The sequence below is a fragment of the Chiloscyllium plagiosum genome, chromosome 29 (assembly GCF_004010195.1).
Source record: "Chiloscyllium plagiosum isolate BGI_BamShark_2017 chromosome 29, ASM401019v2, whole genome shotgun sequence".
Taxonomy (NCBI): domain Eukaryota; kingdom Metazoa; phylum Chordata; class Chondrichthyes; order Orectolobiformes; family Hemiscylliidae; genus Chiloscyllium; species Chiloscyllium plagiosum.
Genome location: NC_057738.1, coordinates 17386767 through 17398031, shown reverse-complemented (window position 1 = coordinate 17398031; position 11265 = coordinate 17386767). Strand labels below are relative to the sequence as shown.

Below are 11265 nucleotides of genomic sequence, written 5' to 3'. Positions count from 1 at the left end.
TCATCACCTTGAAAATTTCTAGGGTTGGGAAGATGAATAAAATTGACTGTGCTTTCTTGGGCCCATAACTGCATTTATTCCATTGCCAAGACATAGAGGTGGGATGGAAATTTCACTTCAAAAAGGTACACAGAAAAGCAAACAAAAGGTAAGCACCATTTTAAATTGGAGCTTGACCCATTGGTCAGAATTAAAGTGTCAACAGGGCAATGGAAGATATATGTTGATATGTCAAGCCTTGTAGCTGAGGCCTCATTCTCTCTTTGTGAATCAATTTTCACTGTTTTCGGACATATGGATCCAGAAACAAAACAATCAAAGGAGGCATTTTAGTAAATTGTAGGTAAATTCATCAGTACTCAGGTTTTCTTTTGAAATTCATGTACACGTGGGTTCCAAAGATGTACACCAACATTTCTGCATGGACGTTTATACGATAACATTAAACAACAACAACTGAATATAAATATAAGTCATAACCATTTTTGTCAGATTCCACTAAGCTTCATCACTTGTTCTATAAAATAAGCAAGTTTTCAGGTACTGAAGGGTGAAATCTACTTCAAAGTTAATTTTGCTCATGCTAAAATGAATACAAGTCAATTTTGCCCGGTTTTCTAAACTAAACTTTGAATAACTTCAAACTCTTGCCAGTAATGTAATTGTAAACATAACTTATCATCTACCCTTTAAATCCAAATTATAAATCCTTCCCCAGGCTGTCGATTTCATTGAGAATAAAGTCCATATCCTCACGGCTGACCAAGGGACTAATGATGATTTGACGGAAGAAGTTGACTTTGTCACGATGAGGTTGGTAACCCACCATCATACTGCCTTTCTTCATCATCCTTTCCTTGATTACTGGTGCAACCTGCAACATTAAAAGAAAACAAGTTGAATAAGAATGCCAGACAATAAATTTGATACCTTCCTATCTTTTTACTCGATATCTTTTGGAAACGGGAAGCATTAATCCTTTTTTCTGGGTTTAATTGGTAAGTAGCAACAAGATGCATGATCATAAGGGATTAGCATTCCTCGGATACAAAAATTACCTTCAATATCAAGTTATATATTTGGAAGTGAGCAAAAATACAGGAATGCAATAAATATGAGGAGCTGACTTTCCATCATATTACACAGAATCTCCAGCCACCAAAATTGGCCATTTACCCCAATTTTATCATGCTACAGGGAAGTCTCCTCCAACCTTATTCCATTTCATCCTAACAGCAATTCCTCAATTCCTTTCTCCTTCATACATGTATCTCATTTCTCATGAAATGTATCCTCAACATGACCCTCTGGCGCGGAGTTCCACATTCTAACCACACTCTGGAGGAACAGCATTCCTCTGATTTGCCTACTAGATTTATTATTGATTATTTGCCATTTTTCCAAAGCAGAGATGCTACCAGTTTGTGCAAATCTTTTTTCCCAGTAGTTACTTGCAGCTCTTCACAATTGCTGAACATGCACGGGAAAATGAATCAAATCAAAAGATTAACATACTATTTCCCTCAGGAGCATTCAAGTTCTGATGTGATGTTACTGTGCTGTTCAAAGATTAAACAATATTGTAATAGTCTTCTGCTTCTTGAGTTCTGTCCAAAGGCAAGATCTACCTGCAGCACTGCAACCTCCACCAAAGAGAGAGCAATGTATAGCTCCAGACTCCACCCAGATTAAACCCTATAGTAATTTGAGCCACATTGGCTGTCCAGTCAACCAGCCCACCAAGGAGTCTGAGTTGATGTGACAACATTCACTTTTACATGGAGCATGACAGTGATGATCGAGGCTCCAATTTCTTTCCATCACATAACTGATCTGGAATTTGCTCCACAGTCTTACACTATATGCAGATAAAACATTTGGACAAGAAAGCTACTTGCACGTATTGTGAAGCATTAACATCTTGCTCTTTATATTGCATACTAATATTACATCAGTTATTTAAACTAGGCGACACCTCCATGCAGTTTTGAGAGTAAATGATAGCCCAGTTGACACCACAGTGATGTCTGCAGTATGTGTATGGACAGCAGGGACAAAATATATGGATGGAATTTAGTTGATTATACATGGTCTTGTTATCAGGGAGGTGGATATGGATGGAATGTAATTAATTGCATTTGGTATGGCCATCTGGAACGGAGTATGTGGGTGGGATTTGATTAATAGTATGTGGAAATTATCGTGCAAGTGCTGCAATGAAATTATAACAGAAGTGGAACACAGCATGATTGAAAGTGAAAAGTGAATCACAGGGTTCTTCATGTATTGTATATTAATTTGGTAGTAGTAAATTTAAGAATGCTTAAGCACTTCCAATAATTAGCTTTCCACTTTTATCCATCCCACTTTTTAAAATGCAAATTTGCAACACTCTAAGTAAACTGTTCGAATTCTCAATGCACAGCTCAAATCTAAACATTTACATTCACCATATGCAAAATACCCAGGACTACTTCAGCATTATTACTCATTTGTCCTTTTATCATGTAAAAGGTGACTGTATGATCAACATTCCACATTTGCAACTGACTGTCTTAACACACCATATTAGACATTATATAACAAATCTTTTCAAAAATTGCACCACTATATTTTTAGTGTTAAATTCTGATGAAAATCGAGCTTTCCAATGAGAATACAAGATGAAGCCCAGCAGTTGACAAGTTCCAGAACATGTTTGGGAGCTCGCAATAATATCCATCACTGATTCTGTATTAATGTCACATCTGGGTTGATTTGGATTGCTGATTTTACAATATCCCAAAAGTTGTATAACAACAGCAGGTATTATAATTGTTATGTGGATTTTACTCTTAAGGTCAAGATACTTTAGCTCATAGTTAACAAAATCACCCAAACAATTCGTTAATTTTCGTTTAGAAATTCTTCCAGGATTCTTTACTTAAACCAAAACTTAAATATGACTCCTCATAATTGAGTCAGGTTGAAGTTTAATAAAACAGCATTGGTCTGACATGTACAAGTAGGTTTTATAATGTTTATGTTATGCCAGTAAATGTGAAAGGACTGTTAAATTGTTGTAAATTACATCTTTTAAAGCCTAAAATGATGTCCATAGGAAATAACTTGAGCCATGATTTGCTTTTTGAGACTGAAGCCTCACTTGTTACCATGATGAAGAACATCTCTGCCTTGGCAAAAATGCCCAAAGACATCAGCAATTGCAAGATCCATGCCCCAAAGCTGGCACTCTCATTTTAATGGAAGCAAGATGGGACATGGTCCATAGTTTGTGCATACATGGTTTCTTGAGGCAGCGTGCTCTTTAATTGATTAATTGTCTGTACTCAAAATCTGATCATGGAAGCTCTGATGCCTGGAACCAGGGATGTGGAGATTAGAGCAGATCTGTTCTCACAGCATTTCTTTTGAAGGATAACCATGGGAGCCCCTTTAAGAAGGTGAGATACCCTGCAGATATGGTCCCAGGACATGTTGGAATAAGAATCAAAGATCCTGGCAAGATGTGTCAGCAAGTGTCAAAATGTGTATTCATAAATCAGAGGTTTTAAACTTTGAACACAGTACTGGAGCCCCAGGGCAAGCATTATTCCAGCCTACCTTGGGAACTGGCACCCTCTTAACTACTTCCCATGTTGCACTGCTCAACTCCCAATTCATCTTGCCATCCACACGACTGAAAGTTGGAAATGCGCGCAGTATCTTAAAAGGTCAGATGTGTGGAGTCGGGATTTCTCCCAACCCTTTACGTCCAACACAGGAATGTAAATCATGGCCCACATCTGGGGTAGAGTGTATTAGATGTCAACTAATCAACCCCCTGACCACTGAGAACATTCAACTAATTATATGCCAATCAGGTTAAGAGTTAATTAATAAGCTCCTCAATATGCAGGCCTATTACAGCTCTCAATAGTGTTATCACAGCTCCTCAGAAGCAGATGGCATTTCAGAGCAGTGGGATTAATCACAAGAAAGCCTGAGGCCTGTCAAGTTAAGGAGTTTGCAAAGTCTAACACTAAGTTTTAATAATAGATTCCAATCTACATGATATCTTACTTATAATAGGAACCTACCAAAAGTGAATATTACCGACACATAAAACTGTCAAATGGGAATTAAGGTTATTTCTGATTTAAAGCCTTCAAACAGGTGTACACAATAAATATGAGCAAGCAGATTTTTTTTAAAATCTAGTTTACCAGCTAAGAATGTTGTGTGACAATTTGTGGAATAAAGTCATTTTCCATTTATGTGAAGAAATTCAGATACAAGTGAGAGCTGCTAAATCTGCACTGTTGATGGTTCTGCTGTTTCAATACCAACAACCTCAAGGGAGAATGGAATAGTTCCCAGAACTAAATAACGTGCTGAGGTTTGCAATATGTGCTGGTAATCATACATATGCAAGCATCTGCATGTATCATAGATCTGTCAGACACAACAGTCAGTTCTTCTATCACGTGATCATTGCATTCTTATGCAATCCCGCATTATAGAAAAATCGTGCTTTAGAAACAGTTTTAAAGTGTTGGCGGTGTAATCGCATTACAGCCAACACACATTTTAAAAGTTCGCACTTTAGAAATAGCTCCCCAATCAGTCAATCATATTACAGTGAATTTGCATTAACAAAACACGCTTTATAACAGAACGACCTGCATAAGATTATGAATAACTGTGCCGGACCAGGGTGCTCCTACCGCTGTTGTGGGAGGGAAGCGAAGGGGTGAGGGCCAAAGTTTGGGAGATGGGTCAGACATGACTAAGGGCCCTGTCAATCACGCTGATGGGGAATCCTCAGTTGAGGAAGAAGGTGGACATTTCGGATGCCCCCTTGTAAAATCGATTCTGAACGGTCAGTGGACCCGAAAAGTCACTCTCCTCAGATGCTGCCAGACCTGAATTTCCAGCAATTTTTTTTCCCCAATTTCCAACATCCACACTTCTTTGGGGCTTTTTTTTTGAATGAATAACTGTGGCTGTTTCCCTGCTGCTGAACAGTATTTTATTTGGTCACTCTTTGAAGTTTGAGATATGTTGAGTATGTACATTGCTGACAGGTAAATGCATTTGCTTTTAAATGCTGACAGAAGGGAATAATAAATGTTGGCTCAGAATTTGCTTAGGGTGTCGTTTTTGGTGCATACACCAAGTAAGATGCTGTTCCTGACCCTTCAATACCAATTAGTTTGTGCTGTAAGTTGTTGGAAAATGAATTGATGATAATCTTTGGAGCTCCTGGGACTGACACTATATCCTCTTCAATAAATACATTTGCAAATAGAGAAAGAAACTGAACAAACAATGGATAAGCAATGGGAGTAATTAGAGGCCAATTAGTTTTTCATTTATTCACTCTGTGTGTGGGAGGAGGTTTCTGGCTGGGCCAGCGTTCAACTCCTATCCCTACTTGCCTTCTTAAACTGTTGCAGTCCATTTGGCATAGCAAACACTAATGATGCTGTGGTGAGGGTTGTATCCTAGGATTTTGACCGAGTAATGAGGAGCATTCTTCTTGTTGGCCAAGTGCACCTCAGGGTTTCCATCTGACAGAAAATGTCAGGCCTTCTTGAAAAGTGGCACCGCATCATAACTCAGGAAGTCTTCACTACTTAAAAATGTAGTTTTAGAAAGAAAGTTTCAATTTTGGTGCAGTCAAGGGTATTTGCATCTCTGGGTCTTAAGGAGTTGGGCACTTGACTCCAGTGCAGTGATCTGCGTGAGAGCTGCACTAGTAGAGCTGCTGGCTTTAGATGAAACAAAGGAACTGTCAACCCTTTGAGGTGCAGCAATGGGTCTAAGTGAAGAAACCTTGAAAGGCAAATTTTTTTCTGAACTTCTTGTCAATATTTATCCTTCAAAAAAAATTCTGAAGAAGAAGTATTAAAGGATATGAGACATATGAGGTTAGCAACGATCAGCCATAAACTCACTGAATAGCAGAATACATCTGAGGAGCTAAATGGCCTACTACAGAATCTCTGCAGTGTGGAAGCAGGCCATTCAGCCCATCAAGTCCACACTGACCCTCCAAACAGCATCCCACCCGGACCCATGGCCCAACCCTATCTCCCTGCACTTCACATGCTTAATTCACCTAGCCTGCATATCTCTGGACACTACAGGCAATTTAGCATGTTCCTTATCGGAACATCTTTGGACTATGGGAGGAAATCGAAGCACTGGGAGGATTACCCATACAGGCATGAGGACAATGAGCAAACCACACAGACAGTCGCCCAAGGCTGAAATCGAACAAGGTCCCTGATACTGTGAGGCAGCAGTCGAGAGTGTGATGCTGGAAAAGCACAGCAGGCAGCATCCGAGAAGGAGGAGAATTGACATTTTGGGCATAAACTCTTCATCAGGAATGAGGCTTGTGGGCCAGAGGGCTGAGAGATAAATGGGAGGGGTTGGGGCTGGGTGGGGGAGAGGTAGCTGGGAGTGCAATAGGCAAAGACTCACTGAGATCCTTGTAGAGAGAGGAGGAGAACATCTTCAAAGTAGGCATTCTTGGAAGAGGCTTCGCAGTAGGTTTGAAATCAACTAGGAGAAAGTGAGGACGGCAGATGCTGGAGATCAGTGCTAATCACTGAATCACCGTGCTGACATGTCTTAGCCTAAAAATTGTAACAGGAGTTGAACAATTCTCACTTGAAATAAACTCTTGAATCAATGTATGTTTCTCTTATGAGCTGTTACAGGTATATGTATATGTGGCAAGCACAAGACACTACCTGCAAACTGGGTACACAAATATATTTCACAGCGTCCCACTGCTGACTCTTGTTTAAACACCACATTCCTGAGTATATAACATGCCTTTCAAGTCCTAAGTATGGGATTTTAAAGTTCAAGTTAATTACTGGACATTGAACGCTCCATAACCTTTTTTTGTTGCTAAATCCCTATTAAGCTTTATGAGAAAAGACTGTTATTAACTCAAATTGGCACTTGCTTATTTCAGTGAAACAGATGAAAAGCATTTTGGGAAATCACTGTAAAGCTTTAGTTTGCTTTCTCAGAGGATTTATTTAACCCCCCCACTTTTGCTCAATATTACCCAATCAACTTTGTGGCAGGAGGTCTAGAAGGGATGCATAGTAAATACAGGCTTAAAATCCTACATTTTCCCAAGTTAATGGCAAAAGAACTGACTAACTGCTCTGTCAGCAGTTCCAGAAGAGACAAAGAGAACAGATATTTATGTAGTGCCTAACCTGGCTCAGGAAGTACATAGATAATAGAAGCAGAAGTAGGCTATATGGCCCATTGTTCGGAGCTGATCCTCTATCTCAATGCCATATGCTCACTTGTCATCTTTAGCCACTAGTAGTCTATTTCTCTCAAATATATTCTGACTTGACCTCTACAGAGTATTCCACAGGTTCACCACCGTCTGAGTGAAGAAATTGCTCCTCATCTCAGTTCAAAATGTCCTACCAAGTTTCCTGAGTTTTGGACCCCTTTACCAGGGAAAACATCATCCCCGTATCTGTGTGTAATTTTATATGTTTCAATAAGATTTCCTCTCATTCTTCTAAACTCCAAAGAATACTGGCCCAGTCGACCAAATCCTTTGTCAGGCCTGCAATCCCGGGAATCAGTTTGGAGAATCTCTACTGCACTCTCTCTATGGCAAGTACATCTTTTCTCAAATAAGGATATTAAAACTGCATGCAATACACTAGGTGTGGTCTCACCAAGGCTCTGTAAAGCTGCAGTAAGATTTCTTAGTTTACTGCTCAAACCCTCTTGTAATGGCTGCCAAAGTACCAATTGTCTTCCTGACTGGATGTAGGTTTGCTCACTGAGCTGGAAGGTTGGTTTTCATTGAAAATGAACCTTCCAGCTCGGCGAGCAATCCTACATTCAGAACCTCAACCTGAGCTACAAATCTTCTCAAAACTCATTGTCTTCCTGACTGTTTGCTGCAGCTGCATGCTTACTTTTAGCGACCAATGTACAAGAATACCCAAGTCCCTTCATACATCCATATTTTCCAATCTATCACATTTTAATAATGATCTGCCAATCTGGATTTCCTACTTAAGTGGAGACCGTCATGCTTACCCAGTTTATACTACATCTGCCATGCCCACTCACTCAACTTGTTTAAATTGTCTTGAAGCCTTTTTACATCCTTCTCACCACTCACTACCCCACTTAGTTTTGTATCATCTATAAGCATTGTATTTGATTCCCTCATCTAAATCCTTGGTTTTTATTGTGAATAAGTGGGGAACAAGCACCCCTCTCACAAACATATTCCACTCCAAAAACAAGCCATTTATTCCTGCTCTGTTTCCAATTATCTGCTAACCAGTTCTCAATCCATGCCAGTATACTAACTCCAATCCCATGTTTTTGAATTGTTCACTAATCTCTCGCTTGGACTTTATCAAAAGCTTTCTGGAAATTTAAATGCACTACACCCATTGGTTTTCTGCCATCTGTTCAACTAGTTACATCCTCAAACTCCAGAATGTTTGTCAATCATGACTTCCGTTTCATATATCCATGTTGACTTAGAAAATACCAATGGTATTACACAAAGTGTCCCTGTTATCATATTCTTTATAACAGCCTCCAGCATTTTCTTAATACTGTTGTTAGGGTTATTGGTCTGTAATTCCCAGTTTTGTTTTAAATAGTAGGGTTACATTTGTCATCTGCTCAAGAATCTACTGAATTTTGAAAGATGAGAACAGTGCATCTACTATTTCCAAGACCACCTCCTTTTGTATACTGGGCTGTAGATCAGTTTTCAGTTCCATTAATTTATTTAGCACTGTTTTTACTAATATAGGTACACAATCCTTTATCTGAAATCCCTGTGGCCAGTTGTTTTTCGGATTTTGGAATTTTTCAGATTTCAGAATAAATAACATTTTCACAGTGAAATGAAAAATATCTTACCAAACAGCAGACCCACGTGTGACTACTACCAGCGCTGAGACACAATTGATGCCTGCCAATGCTGCCACATCACATCTGAGTGACATGGGTCGAATGGGTATGGAGTTGGGTCACCTGTTCACACACCAATCTTGTTATGCAGAAAAACACTTCACAAATTAACTTTGGATTTTGGAATTTTGGATAAAGGATTGTGTACCTGTACTAATTTTCTTCAATTTCTCTTTCGCAACAGATCCTTGCTTCCCTAGCATTCCTGGAAAATTATTTGTGTCTTCTGTGACTACAAAAATAAGGTAGTTTTTTAATTGATGTGTCATTTCCTTGTCAGAGTTATAGTTCTCTATTACTAACTTGCCAGTTTCATACTGTGAGGGACCTACATTTTTCTGTGCGAATCTTCTTTTTACAACCTTATAAAAGCTCTTATAGTTTGTTTTTATGTTCCTTGTCAATTCCAACATACTCTACAGCTCAAAATTACTTCTTGCATTAGAGTCACTGTTGTATATAGGATTACAAATGTTTTTAACTGAGTTCAACTGACTACCTACTAACTTTTGTCCCACTCTGATGTTTTTCAATATCATTGTTAAAGTTATTTCTTTATGTTTATCGTATTGCAACCCTATATTTTTCCAAGTTATAAAAGAAGTAGTGTTCCTATCCACAAAATGTTTGGCAAATACCTTAGCATAATGATGTAGCTTGCAGTAACATTTAACTTGCATTTGTATAGCATCCTTGACATAAGAAAGTGTCCCAAGGCAGTTCACAAGAGTGTTATCAGGTACAGCGTGACATTGATCCACATGTATGGGGAGATGGTCATTTGGGTAAGTTTAAAGAGCATCTTCATGCAGTAGAGAGAGATATAAAGATGAAGGGGTATGGGAAGGTAATTCCGATCTTAGCCCTAGGCAGCTGAAAAAGCAGCTCACAGCAGTGAGATAAAAATCAGGGAAGCACAAAAGGGCCACATTAGACTTGTGCAAGTATTTTGGAGGGTTGTGGTACCGGAGGAGATTGCAGAGATAGGTAGGAGCAAGACCAAGGCAGGAACTGAAAACAAGAATGAGAGGTTTCGAATTGAGAAACTGACAAGCTGGGTGCTAGTATAGGTCAGAAAGCACAAGACTGGTGGAAGAATGGGATTTGGTGTGCTTTCAAATGTAGGCAGTAGAATTTTGGATACAGTTATGGAACACAGAAGTTTAAAAAGCATTATTGCATCTCCCATGCTTGATGCCATTGTGACAAATGTTACAGTCATGGCCTCTTTGCCTCTTCCCCTCTCTGAACAACATTTACCAAAAACATTTGTTGAAAAGTTGATTTTGTGGCAAAAGAGGTTGATTAGCACCATCTGCTGGTGTAGGTCAATCTGTCATAGTACAGCACTGGGGCCAGATGATCAGGGTGATCTTCATTTGAAAAGTGAAGGGAGCAGCTATCTTCGTTATATATCTGTAAACCAACTAAAAGCCAGAAAACAGGGTGACTGCAGATATATAAGGAAGTCCTCCAATCCTCTTAAAGATTCTGGGATGTTTTCAATCTTCCTGTCAACCTTCCACCTTCTGTTTGTGTTTCACTAAGTCACCATCTCATAAGGATTGATTCTCTTTTCCTTAGCAATGGAATTGTGTGTGCTCCAGACATGCGTGAGTGTGAGCGGTGAGTTGATTGGGTGGGTGGGTGGGTGATTGAGTGGGTGGGGGTGGAGGGCGGAGGGTTGCAAGTCTTACTTTGCACCAATTTAGCCCGGTTGCCTCACAGTGCCAGAGACCCGGGTTCAATTCCCGCCTCAGGCGACTGACTGTGTGGAGTTTGCACATTCTCCCTGACCCCGGAGAGGTCAGGAAGAAGATTGCAGGTTAGGAAGGCGGTGTTGAGTTCGAGCGATTTGACTGAGACAAAGTGGGGGAGGGGAAATGAGGAAACTGGAGAAATCTGAGTTCATCCCTTATCCCTTGTGGTTGGAGGGTTCCTAGGCGGAAGATGAGGCGCTCTTCCTCGAACCGTCGTGTTGCAATGGTCTGGCGAAGGAGGAGTCCAAGGACCTGCATGTCCTTGGTGGAGTGGGAGGGGGAGTTGAAGTTTGAGCCACGGAGTGGTTGGGTTGGTTGATCCGGGTGTCCCAGAGGTGTTCTCTGAAACGTTCCGCAAGTAGGCAGCCTGTCTCCCCAATATAGAAGAGGCCACATCGGAATGTGCTGCAGCATAACGAGCAATGTATTTAGAAAATATCCAGTTGTATTTCCAATTATATTTTTGCATAGATCTGTTTAAAGAGCTTAGAATATATTAATATTGCTTAGCCTTCAGGACATAAAACCA

The 11265-nt window shown here is 39.9% G+C and overlaps 1 protein-coding gene across 1 annotated transcript in view; it reads right to left on the bottom strand.

The window, feature by feature from the left end:
- Nucleotides 1-314: 314 nt before the first annotated feature.
- The window catches only part of LOC122564269 (acidic amino acid decarboxylase GADL1-like), a 68867-nt gene continuing 57916 nt past the window's right edge, over nucleotides 315-11265 (bottom strand). The window contains exon 16 of the mRNA XM_043718944.1: nucleotides 315-874. Coding sequence (XP_043574879.1) covers nucleotides 701-874 — 174 coding nt within the window. The 3' untranslated portion in view covers nucleotides 315-700. The remainder of the gene's footprint in view (nucleotides 875-11265) is intronic.